The sequence below is a fragment of the Pelecanus crispus genome, chromosome 1, assembly GCF_030463565.1.
Source record: "Pelecanus crispus isolate bPelCri1 chromosome 1, bPelCri1.pri, whole genome shotgun sequence".
In the NCBI taxonomy this organism is placed as follows: Eukaryota; Metazoa; Chordata; class Aves; order Pelecaniformes; family Pelecanidae; genus Pelecanus; species Pelecanus crispus.
Window position 1 is genome coordinate 122,773,005 of NC_134643.1, and position 12,906 is coordinate 122,785,910.

At 41.6% G+C, this 12,906-nt stretch overlaps 1 protein-coding gene across 5 annotated transcripts in view; it reads left to right on the plus strand.

The window, feature by feature from the left end:
- Positions 1–9,870, plus strand: part of ITSN1 (intersectin 1) — a 108,949-nt gene extending 99,079 nt beyond the window's left edge. For 2 of the 5 annotated variants that reach the window (XM_075722848.1, XM_075722840.1), the window contains 10 exons: positions 56–162; positions 1,491–1,674; positions 2,133–2,231; positions 3,077–3,244; positions 4,832–5,104; positions 5,635–5,756; positions 7,899–7,981; positions 8,081–8,164; positions 8,597–8,770; positions 9,722–9,870. In XM_075722848.1, coding sequence (XP_075578963.1) covers positions 56–162; positions 1,491–1,674; positions 2,133–2,231; positions 3,077–3,244; positions 4,832–5,104; positions 5,635–5,756; positions 7,899–7,981; positions 8,081–8,164; positions 8,597–8,770; positions 9,722–9,870 — 1,443 coding nt within the window. The remainder of the gene's footprint in view (positions 1–55; positions 163–1,490; positions 1,675–2,132; positions 2,232–3,076; positions 3,245–4,831; positions 5,105–5,634; positions 5,757–7,898; positions 7,982–8,080; positions 8,165–8,596; positions 8,771–9,721) is intronic. The other 3 variants (XM_075722863.1, XM_075722856.1, XM_075722868.1) reach the window with 2 other exon arrangements.
- Positions 9,871–12,906: the final 3,036 nt, after the last annotated feature.

Below are 12,906 nucleotides of genomic sequence, written 5' to 3' on the forward strand. Positions count from 1 at the left end.
CTTTGATTATACTTACCATATACTTTCTAAATTGCTTAATTTTCTGAATCTATAGATCTTCCAGAAACCACTAATGGAATCTGAGCTGCTAACAGAAAAAGAAGTTGCTATGATTTTTGTTAATTGGAAGGAGCTGATTATGTGCAATATAAAACTACTGAAGTAAGTTTTTTCCCCATACTTAGCAATAACAAAATCATGGGCCTCTCCCCCTGCTTCTCCTTTTAGCTGCATGAAAATATTTGCCACTTAATGCAAGTAGCAACTGAAGGGGCTATGCATTTTTCCTTGTTGGAAAAAGCAAAATATTAACAATGTTTGCTATGACTTATTGTTGCTGTTGAGAAAAATCCAGCAGCTCTTTGCTGAGTAAGTATTTGCTTTTACTTTGCTCTTGGTGTACGTGTGCTCCAGAAGGCACATCGACCTCTCCTGAAGAGTAGTGCCTGCCAAGGCTACCCACAGTTCTGTCGTAGACTTCTACTTCCTCCGTCACAGCGCATACCCAGTTCCAGTTCTATTATCCATGAATGCAAAACAAGGCCAAACAACCTCTGCCTCCCTTATTCTGAGTTGGCTGGTGCATTCCTTTAGTTATTGTAGGCTTATAGCACCTGAATGAGTTTTGTGAGAAGCAGCACCAATAAAGCCTGGTTTCCTATGGATTTGTGTCCAGTGTACCCTGCACCCTTCCTTCCAAAGTCTCCAACTACTGCAACCCCAACTCTCTACCATGAAACTCCACGCAGTGCAAGTATGTTTATTTCTCCCTTCATTCTCTGTGGCCTCCGATGGATCCAGTCTTCCTACTTGCATCCTTCTCACCCATCCCTACTGCTTCAGCAAGACACAGTAAATGCTGATTTGGAGGCACGTGCACGCAGGCTGCTCATCTGGTCATTGCCAGAGAAATGGAGTAAGGATTGAGTTAAACCTGCGTCTTCATAAGCAAGAGGATTAATAAAGTTCCTTTTGTCCCTACTGAGCTGCTAATTTTCATTGAACTTACAGGGATTTTATAATCATTTAGGTTGAAAAAGACCCTTAAGATCATCAAGTCCATGATGAGCAGGCAGCTTAATGACAATAAACCTCCTTTCCTTAGGAAACCAGGCTAAAAACTAGAAGTAGCTTTGAGCTTAAAGTAGTGGTAAGGTTTTTATCCCCCATTCACAAGCATATCTATTACTCTCTAAACTAGTAGAAAAGGAGATTGTATTTCTTTTTATATTGTATCTGATTTGGCATTGCATTAAGTTAATGTCAAATAACAGTTTGGTTACCACAAGGGGGAAAAATGTTGTTGGCTGAGGGTGCAATCTTGATTATTGTATTCTTACACTATGCAACAAATCTTGTGGCTGATCTATTTATTATTCAGGGGTCTCTTTACTTCAATAATGAGTAAGAATCAAACCATTTATTTCATAAATGAGGAATCACGCTTTAGTGGTTTGCTTATAAAACAGACATGACTTTTTCATGTTTAGGGCTTTGCGTGTGCGTAAGAAGATGTCTGGAGAGAAGATGCCAGTGAAAATGATTGGTGACATACTGACAGCTCAGCTGCCACACATGCAGCCTTACATTCGGTTCTGTAGCTGCCAGCTCAATGGGGCAGCGCTCATCCAGCAGAAGACAGATGAAGTCCCCGAGTTCAAGGAGTTTGTTAAAGTAAGAAAAGAAGCAATAACCATGAATTTTGTACACTGTCAATTTAGCTCATCATTTCGCTAATTTGCAAGACATAGTCTCAAATAGTGCTCTGTGTTGGGCTAGAGGGAAGAATCTTCAGACTTAAGCACTCGTTGAAGGAGTACATGTTTTCATTGAAGGAATAAATTTTTTTAAAGAACTCTAGAGCCATAAAATACTTTGTTTAATAATGGTTTTGCTGTAAAATGCTGAGACAGTAAGAAGAGGCCCTTCTCTTGTACAGGCAAGGCAGGTGAAGAATATGTTGTAAAAAATACAAGAAATTCTACTGCACTGATATCGTTTGTGGTCTAAGAACAGATTTAGCTGAGCCATGGTGTTCATTTGTTGCCTTACCTTTTTCGTTCTTGGAGGAACTCATTTTGCAGGGTTTTAAACAAACTGACTAACACCACTTTACCTCTCTAATGTTTCAGAGGTTAGCAATGGATCCTCGCTGTAAAGGAATGCCACTATCAAGTTTTCTACTAAAGCCTATGCAACGGGTAACCAGATACCCACTAATAATTAAAAATGTACGTTTTGCAAAGATGATGTTTTTGATGCTGCTTTGCTTATAGCTTAATTACAGGGTAGTTTCCCTATTTGTGTCAAGCTTTATCACTATTAGATATCTGATGTGCTAGGGAACATGGGGTATCCTTTTATATTTGATCACACTAGAGTAAATGCGGTAACTCATTTGGCTTCAGTGAAATGACTCTGGATTTCCATTAGAAACAGAGGTGAAACTTGCACACAAAGAACCAGAAGGCAGTAAATGCTGAATGAACACTTCAAAATTCAGATAACGGGAGTAACGAGCCAATCTTATGCTCATCTTTGCCATTTTCCACAGCGCCATCCCTCCCCATAGTCTCATAAATGACATTCAGTGTGCAAGCCTGAATGCCAAATTGTTGCAAGTTACCTTACTGCGCAGCTTACATTGCTGTATGACTTACAACCCTTTCCTAACTTTCATTTGTTGCCTAACGCTTACCGTCCTGAATAATGTTATTGAACTTGGCCCAAGACTTTTGCAGAAAAGAATTGTAAGTTGGATGTTGGCATTTAAGAGATTCCTTAAACAGTCATGGATATATTTCTGTATATGGCTGAAATTTGCATACTTATGTCAGAAGAGTGAGCGGTGTACTGATGCAAAGGCTCTGCAGGCAGGCATTCCCTTCAGCTGTTCACAAACAGACTGTGAGTTTGTCTCCTATTTTTCATGTTTGTCAAGGAGGAAAAGAAATTTGGAACATACTGGCTGGCTCTGATGAAAATAAAGAAATGAAACAGAAGTGTAGGGCTGACAGTATAAATACGATTTAACTGCAGATAACAGAAAAGGCTAATGTATTTTATTTATCTGTAGATAATAGAAAACACTCCTGAAAACCACCCAGACCACAGTCACTTGAAGCATGCTCTTGAGAAAGCAGAAGAATTATGTTCTCAAGTAAACGAAGGAGTGCGGGAGAAGGAAAATTCAGATAGGCTGGAGTGGATCCAGGCTCATGTTCAGTGTGAAGGCCTGTCGGAGGTAAAAAAAATGTTCAATCTAGAGTAATGCAAATGTGAGCACACTTCTCCACCGGTCGGGAAGAAACCATGGCTCACTTATGGCACTGCATCAGGGGACAACAGTGTAATTAATCAAGTCATATAATCTTCAATCCTTTGTTTTCATCTTTCTTTGGCTCCCTTTCACTCCTGCACGTAATCCTTTTTGCTGCTTGTGTTATTGCCTTTTATATGATAAATGGTGCTTTTGTTGCCTGCCTCTGGACAAGTGCCAGGTTCAATGCTGCAATTTTCAACCATGACTTTCCGGTTTCATAGCTCTTTATAATACAGCGGTTATTGTACTGCTATATCTCATCCTGAAGCTATACCTGACCATGCTGGAGTGCTTTAATCACAGAGAATATTTTTTGTGATAAAACTTTGTATGCATTTTGGAAACTCAAGAGTACTGATCAAGTCTCTCTGAAGACTTTATAGATAGAGAATCACTGCCTACCATTGCGTATTATTTTTTAAGGTAACATGCTAAGCTTCATTACTGAAACTATAAAGAAAATACTGTGTCAGTATGTCCTGCAAAAGGATGGAGGATATTTTGATGGCCTCCCTTTTATCAGTAAAGATAATAGAGGCAGACAGATCACAACTTGATTTTCAAAGTATGCATTGAGTTTTCAGTTCTAGAAGATTTAAAAAAAAAAAAAAAAAAGCACTAGTTGGTTTGTAAACTGGAAAACATTGCATTTCATCTTATGAAATCTAACTGTTTCAGAGAAACAGGTATGACAATTTCAGAAAGGTCAATGTCATGTTCGGCTGTCTTATAACTACTGCATGAAGGAAGATGGCTGCTTTTATCTTCTGTGCATGATGTCTGGCCCTAGAAGGCCAAAAATATTACCTGAAAGACCAACTGGCTGCTTGCTGACATGGTAGCAGCCTTGAATCAGTGGCAAGGAGTTGTCCGGCCTTCCCCCAGTTGTCTAACTGAGATGGTTCTAATCTGTAAAAGGAGCCACTCCAGATCTAGCTGCCTGGTCAACTAGGATGGCAAGAACTGTACCATCGCATAGTGAAAATAGATCTGAAAATGACACTTTAGGAAAGGGCAAGCCTCTACTCATCTGGCAACAACCTCCAGCTGAGTCAAATTCTGCCAGTTCCAGCCACTGGTCAGCAGCTGTTCTCTAACTCCAGGTATCGTGGGTACACAAAGACAGGCTATCTGGAATTCCTTTGGTATGTTTTAATGGGTGAAATTCAAACACAATTCAGAAATCCAGGCCTTGTTAAGAAAGCTCAGCATTTGGAGAGGCCATTTGCATAACTACTGCTAATCCAGGACAAGTCATCATCAGCTCAGTTCCACTCACAGAGGTGCATGCACATAGCAGAGAAACTCGAAAGGAGGCACAAATGCTTTTGGCTTTTCTCTGGCTGTCCAGGCTATGCCCCATGCAACTGATGGGCTGCCTTAATTTTCATGTAGCATTTCTATGCCTTGCACTGCTTCTCATGCACAAGACAGAGACATTGCTCATCATCCCTGTGACGCAAATTAAAACCAATGTCAGGACTCAAAACTATATTTGATCTCTTTCAGGGGAACCTCGATTGTTTTACTTTATACAGTGCGTTGTTGTTCTTCTTCTACTTTTCGCAGCAACTCGTATTTAATTCTGTTACAAACTGCTTGGGACCACGCAAGTTTCTGCACAGTGGGAAACTCTATAAAGCCAAGAGTAACAAGGAACTGTATGGCTTTCTGTTCAACGATTTCCTTCTCCTGACTCAGATCATAAAACCTCTTGGCTCTTCTGGCACAGACAAGGTCTTCAGCCCCAAGTCTAATCTGCAATACAAAATGTACAAAACTGTAAGTACCACTCTTAAATGGTGTCTAAGATGGTTATACGCTAACACGCATATCGCAGGCAGCACCTCCCATACTGAATGTGTGGGCAATAGCCTTTATATAGAAGAGGTCTGAAAGCTTTGGCATACGCTGGGGATTCCAGGGACTGATGGTGAGAAAGCTGGTTGTGTGCTTTAGCAAGATAAGAAAAGATGCTTTTGAAGTTTTGCTAAAACAACCTCTTCAACAAGAGTGTATCAGGGAGTGATGGGGAGAGTAGTGTTTGCTGCCATGTCTCCTGGGAAAGGAGGGATTGCTATGCTTCATGAGGCTGCTTGCTTACTTCAGGAGAAGTGTTCCCAGACTCTGGAGGCACCTATATCTTTGATAATAAGAATTTTTTTTAAAATTACATATCTGAAGAAAGATGGGAGGCAGGCAGACGGGAAAGATACTGCAGGCACAAGAAATCTGTTGTAAATTGCTCTGTGTTGAATACATCTGTTTGGATATTGTGCGGTAGAACTCTAGCTTTGCCTAATGTTTTACAGCCCATTTTTCTAAATGAGGTACTAGTAAAATTACCCACAGACCCTTCTGGAGATGAGCCCATCTTCCACATCTCCCACATTGACAGAGTCTATACACTCCGGGCTGAAAGCATTAATGAAAGGTAAGTTCCTGCATAGGCCATGTTAGTACTGGATTTGAAAAGTCTGGTGCAAAGGTGTATGATGTACACATGCATAGCAGTCTCCAAGCAGTTTATCTTACAAGACTGGATAATTCCTTCTGCTTGAGAATACGGTGATACTCAATATGTGAAAAGGAGGGAGAATTAAAGGTGTTTCCTGAATTCCAATAAGACCAACAGTGAAATGGCTGGGAGGGCTGATATACAGGCCATATTTCACAACATTTTATGTTAGCATAAGGAAGCCAAAAGATGCAATCCTATCTTCTTCTGTTAACATCTGTTAGTTTGTGCCAGTGCAAGAACTTGAAGCAAAAACTTACCAAACTAAACCCAGTTAATCTGGTTCAGTTCAGACTGAAACTGTCAAAGGAGCAGCAAACTCAAAACCTCAGCTGGTGATTTTTATCTCTGGCAAGCTTACGGAGACCCGATTACACTGACTTACACTGAGAAGGTTCCTCTACACAAACGTAAGGTCTTGAAAGATAACTTTTGTTAAAAAATGAAAGTTGAAAGTGCAGCAAACCCCTCCCCCATAGTATAGACATTGTGTTATGCCAGCTTGCAAATGTATGGTGCCTAAAAATTCTGACGTATAAAAATGTATAAAACATCTTTGCTCCCTGCCTGCCTGACAGTGTTATTCGTTATTATTTATGCACATAGTTTTTCTTGCAAAAGATGGTATTTTTATGGATCCCATTTGTCCTTTGGGATGCTCTCTCTCCCTCTGTGCCACAGAATGAACAAGCATCGTGGTTAGACCCTTGGTGATGAATACTGACACAGCCTTTTCAACTTAGAATCTGTTGCACAAATCAGACCACAGCAATAATCATCTGTTCTGTGTCAGAGCACTCACAGCAGTAGTCAGAAACATGTAAACTCTGCACTGCATTCATCCTACCTAGCTCGAGGAACTTCAGCGAGATGCTTAGGCACGCTATGCTGAACCGTCAGTGGAAGGAGCCAGATCTTCACATACTGATGGCCCTCTGGAGGTGCCTGCCTCTCTCCATTCACTATAGAGAGAACCCACAGGAACTGCTATCCAAATTTGGGCACTCTAGTCAAATGCCTTTGCTTATACGGGATACAGCCTTTGACTTTCTTTTATGCCAGAATCACTTACTAAATAAATGCAGCATTTTAGGTGAGATGCCTCCAGGTTTTCATCATTCACTTGCTTTTAACTAAGAGCAACAGAAATTAAACATTAGCATCAATGAGTGATTAATTTGCCCACTTAATCTTAAAAGACCTTTATGATCAAAGGCTTGGTATACTTCTGAAACTGCCATTTACCATTTAGGGCTGAGCTGGAAGACAGCATTGTCCTTAAGTGTTTTGTTTTCTTCAACAGCTTGCTGTACAGAATACAGGTGAGTGTTCAGACCCAAATCCAGGCCAGTGTAAGTAGCTGCAATGCCCTGTAGAGCAGCAGCTCTTCATTTTGGGATCAGAAATGGATCCACAACTTCTAGATTCTCTCATTTTGCCTTGACTCAGGTCTCAGGCTCCCTTGTATGTCACAGCAATTCTTCTAAACCCTTGAGGTCTCTTGGTACCCCTTCTTCCATGCTTTTTCTCTGTCAGTCTTTCCACTCAGTCTCTTAAGTATGAAACGATTTCCCAGAAGGGCCCATAGGGAACCATGATCATTCATCATCTGTGTACTCCCTGAGTTAAGCTTCATGTGTCCCAAGGCTCAGCAGGATTTTGGTATGAAACCTCAGGGGGCAACAAAAGTGTCCACCTCTGCAACATACCTGTCTTGTATCTACTGGAAGTTAGTTTATTACAATAAAGCAAAAGGCTTGGTGAAAGCAAACCTGTTATCTATACCTTTTTGGTTTCTCACCAAGTCTGTCCTGCTTGTGATTCTCTTGAGCTTTCTTTGTGTGGTAGGATCTGCTAGCTTGGGATGGTTAAATTTCTGCAGGTGCTATAAATTCCAGCAAGATCTCTTCCAGGCAGACAGCTTCAGTGTAGCAGAGCCTGTGATGGGGCCAGAGCCTTGGTTGGGAAGGAGGGACAGCTTTACTTTTGTCTGCTGTGCTCCAAGGAAGAAAAATGGAAATGGTATTTTGCAACTTTTTTTTCCCTTTCCTTCTGAAGGACTGCCTGGGTTCAGAAGATCAAGGCTGCTTCAGAACTTTACATAGAGACTGAAAAGAAGAAGAGGGAAAAGGCCTACTTAGGTACAGTGTGGGATGCGGGGGTCTCATCTTTTGTGGAAAAGCCCATGGGCAGGATAATATGTTAATGACTTTTCTCTCTCCTCTTCTGTTTTACCACAGTTCGCTCGCAAAGAGCAACAGGCATTGGGAGGTTGATGGTCAATATTGTTGAAGGCATTGAACTAAAACCTTGCAGGTCCCATGGTAAGTGCCTTGGGTTTTTCCTAATATGCTCTATGAAGAAGACATTCCTATTTGTCAGACTAACTTTGAAGGAGGTTCTGTCCAAAACATGGTTTTGTTTAATGAAGCAGTTTTAATGAACTTAAAATATGCAGAAGTGATTTTGTGCAGTTCAGTAGTAGTCATGCAGTTGTCCTGCATTAAGCATTTGTTTCAGACAAACTTAGTTTCCACCATGTAAGCCATATCAAAAGAGATTATAAGCCACGAAATCCTGAAATGAGAGTGGAAGGTGCTCAGCGCCTTGCAGAACTGCGTCCCTGTTCATTATAATGGCAGTGAGGCCACATTGTTTCCCCTGTCCATTGGCCGTAGGAGTAAAAGGATATTTAGGAGGAAGATCACGCACCTAACAACATGATTACTCTTTTCTGTTTGTTTCCATCTTCCCAGGAAAGAGTAACCCGTACTGCGAGGTGACGATGGGCTCTCAGTGCCACATTACCAAGACGATACAGGACACCCTCAACCCGAAGTGGAACTCCAACTGCCAGTTCTTTATCAAAGACCTCGAGCAGGACGTGCTCTGCATTACGGTGTTCGAGAGGGACCAGTTCTCCCCAGATGGTACGTAGGGGGCTGCTGCCCTTCCAAGGGTATTTTCAAATCTCCCATTTTGAAGAGGTGCATGCCTGCTGAGGTGAATCATAGAATCAGAGAATGGTTAGGGTTTGAAGGGACCTTTAAAGATCATCTAGTTCCAACCCCAGTTTTGAACCCCTTTGCATATTGGGAGCCTACTCACCCTTGCTCCCCAGTGGAGTCATGCTAGTATCAGCGCAAAAAGAATCAAGCGCGCTCTGGTTTTTTGGGGGGTTTCCTTCCTTGTGCAACTTGACAACAACTGAAGTGTGGTTTGCAATTCTGCCAAGTCTCTAAAAAACTCTGGATGCTGTTTGCAAATGGATAGGTTAATGCAGGAGGAAGAGAAATGTTTTCAAGTTCCTGTAATATGCAATAACAGCAGCAGAAATGAACCCAGGATTCCTAACCAACTCTTATCACATAACCTGGGATAGACATATGGAGCATTGAAGAGTGTGTTTTGGAGTCATAATATCTCAGCAAGTATTCATGTCATTCATGTGGCCAGCGCCAACTGGCCCATTGACCTCGTTGCTGGTGTAATGTGCTGCTTGGCTCTACCGTCTCCAGAGGGCTTCACACTCAGTTTGAACTGTGCAAGCGGCCCTTGGCCTTTTTTCTAACATATCATAAAATAAAAATAAATAAGCTACTGGAGAGAAGCAGCTGTGAATTACACAGTGGATTTTTCCACTTATGGGACCATTTACTTTTAATGCTGCTGCTGTCTAATATGGTCTAGCTAAAAGTCCTCTTCCATGCAGATTGGCAGCCTTTGGCCTTCTCCAACTGCAAAAATATAGTTGGACTGAAGACTTGTTTTCTCCTTTTGATGTGTGTAGATGGAAGCTTAGTTCCTTCTGCAAATTAGGATTTTATTGCAACGTAAAACAGTTGTGTCATTTCTGAGCATGCTGTCTTTTTGCATTTCAGACTTTTTGGGCAGAACAGAGATCCGTGTGGCAGACATTAAGAAGGATCAGGGTTCAAAGGGACCAGTTACAAAGTGTCTCCTTCTGCATGAAGTCCCAACAGGAGAGATAGTCGTCCGACTAGACCTGCAATTGTTTGATGAGCCTTAGAAGGAAAGGGACCAATGTTTCGTTTCAGTCTGAGTTCACTGCAATAGGTGTCTGCAGAAGCAAAATCCTTATTGGTGTGGTAAGAAACTACTGCTTGCCCTTCACACATAAGAGGGTTATCAAAGCAAACAGGAGCATCTTTGTGCCTTGATAATTCTCACTGAAAAATGAATCCCAATTTAGTGAGGAGATCTCCCTCGATTTCTCTGTGTGGAACTCGAGGTTAGTTTCCTGGGTTTATGAAATAACCTAATTGTTTGTTGTGCTCCAGTCTGAAAGGCTGGCAAACCACATAGGTTGCTGTGCTTGCTCCGGTTACCCTATTCTTTAATTTAAATGAAGAAGGCAATGTTGGTATGTTTTGGAGGCTTTCTGCAGGGTTTTCCCCCTTGAGGAATTCTGTGCCTATTGCTCAGCAAAGTGGTGTGTAAATATAATGTGAATGGAAGGAGCAGTTATGCAGTAAGAAGATCTTTGAAGGTCTTCATGGTGGTACCGAAAAGACTTAGAAAATAAATAGTCTATATCTATAAACAGAGAAGATTCTATTAACATACCACTTCATGACTCACGTTGCCCCTGACAATAAATTACGTACAGGCCTTCTGCACAGAGATGGATTGCACTCCAGAAGAGTCCACCCACTCGGTACCTTTGGAAGTTGCTGTTTTCTGTAGGACTGTAACTGTTCGAACAGTACGCGAAGGATTAAACATAGAGCCCTGCTGAATGTTGTGCTATACCACTTCGATACTACTTTACTACTGCTGCTTGACTTGTGTGACCGCAGATGGATGATCTGTCACCTGCAGCGGGGAAGAAAAAAAAAATCACGGCTCTAGCTCAAGAAGCTGATTTCTACCCCGCAGAGTCTCGTTTGCAAAGCAATCAGTGGTGACCAGTTACTAAATTGTACCGTGCCTAACTGTGTTTGACATCGTGTTCCTGAATGTGGGGCAGCAGCATACTGTAGCTCGTGCTCATGAAGGCGTTTGTGGCAAGCTGGGGCGATCACAGGTTCGGTGGCAGCGATACTGGATGCGACCAGAAACAGAGTGCTTGTGATGGTGCAGAGTGGGTGACCCCAAAGTAAAAGCCTTGTCATCTGGGGGAATGCCAGGGCTTAGCTATCGGTTTTACTCTACAAATACACACGTAAAGGCCCACATCCAGCAAACTTTCCCTGTTTGGCAAAGCACCCAGCTTTAAGCGTGCACTTACGTCTTGTTTCCCTTAAGCACACGCGTAAGTGCTTTGCTGAGTCTGGACCCGAGAGACAATAGACCCCTAAGAGTGAAATTCCTCTTTGTTCCGCTTGGATTCATTTTGTTCATGACCTGTCATGCATACACTGGTATTTTTGTAAGGACTTTATTTCCGAATGGGAGGTGTCGGCCTGTTTCATTAGCATGTGAACGTTCTTGTGGAGCCTGTTGTTAGGTTTTGGTGTTCCTTGCATGTCCTTTCAGTACTGGTTTCCACCTTTCCTGTATAGGCGGTGTTCTCTGGCACTACAAGTCTTATTGATTTCCATTAGGAAATTAGGGTATATTCATAACAGATAGGTAGATACAGTATGGTAATAAGTGTAAACTGTGCTGGGAAGTGTCTGTGTATTATAATTTCCTACAAGACCACTGTAATGTTTCAAGCAATGGGAAAAAAAAATGTATGTTGGAGGGACAACAAAGTTTACATTTCATACTTTTCAGAATCGCTTTATTATTTATTTATTGAAGATAGTGCAGAATTTTGTATCAGAAATTACAGACATACTTATGTATTTTTTGAAACAAAACAGAGATACACACTTTAGTTAGAAACTTTCAACTGACCACATTTTAGAGGGAGTGTAACTTCCTAGGCATGCATTTGTTTACCACTAACTGGCTGAAAACACGATTAAGAGAACTTTAAGTTTCTATTTTTCAATGTTGTTAAGAAAATTGTTTCAATTAAAATATGTAAATAGTACTAAACCCATGCTTTCCTAATTCCATATCAATACATTTTATTAAATATAATGTATATGAAAATACATATTGTTGTGGTAGGATAAAAAAAAGTGATAAAATCTATTAATGGAGTAACATTAAATGTCATTGTCTAACCTTTTATTGCTGTCCTAATTTTACTCAGTAGCTGTAAATGCGGTGAACATTCATTTCAGTGTTTAAAAAGTAGCATCACTTTTTTATGGTATCATTTCACCAGCATGAATTACAGTAACAACTGAATAGACAAACAGGACAAAAAAGACCGTGGGCGTAATGCAGAAATCCTGGCCAGGTTTTTGAAGGGAGCCTCAAGGAGCTGCACCTTCCTCTGAGACTCAGTGGGTGTTGGAAGCGGGGAACCCTTAGGCTGCAGGGGCTCCCCTCAGACTGCGACCCTTGCATGTACGATTGCACCGTTTTGGGGAACTGTAACAGAACTGCCTGACCACCATCACTTGTGATTTCCCACTTACCCACTTATGTTTAACTCCTGTTAATGTCGAGAGGAGTTACGCAAACATGATGATGATGAAAGGCTGGGGTTTGGCTCACAGATAACTGATGGAGCCTTCGTAATCGGTCTAATCCTAAAGAGGAAGCTTGTCCTAACCCCTCTGCATCCAGGACAGAACAGATACCCTTAGAGCCAGCGAACTGCATGTTGCTTTGCATTAACTCCATTGGCTGCAGGGGCTACAGGTTTCTGCTTTTCAACCCACTGTAGCTGCACAGACCTCCTGCTCATCCAGGACTTCATGTTTTAAAAGCTCAGGCCTTTTACTGAAAAAAGAGACTCTTTAGCTGTGTTGCTACCAGTGCTTTCACACAGAAAACTGCAAGCTCTCATGGGCTTGTTTAAATACCACCTGTGTTCTGAAGAGTCTGGGGAAGAGAGAGGCGCACAGCAATACCTAGGAAGTTAGTTATCGCTTTGTGTGTTTAGAAATTCTAGTCAGCTGGCATTATCACCATGTATGAAGTTCGAGCCGTCCTCTTACAAGTACCACATGCTAGCTGTCGGGCCAAACTCTGCTAGTCT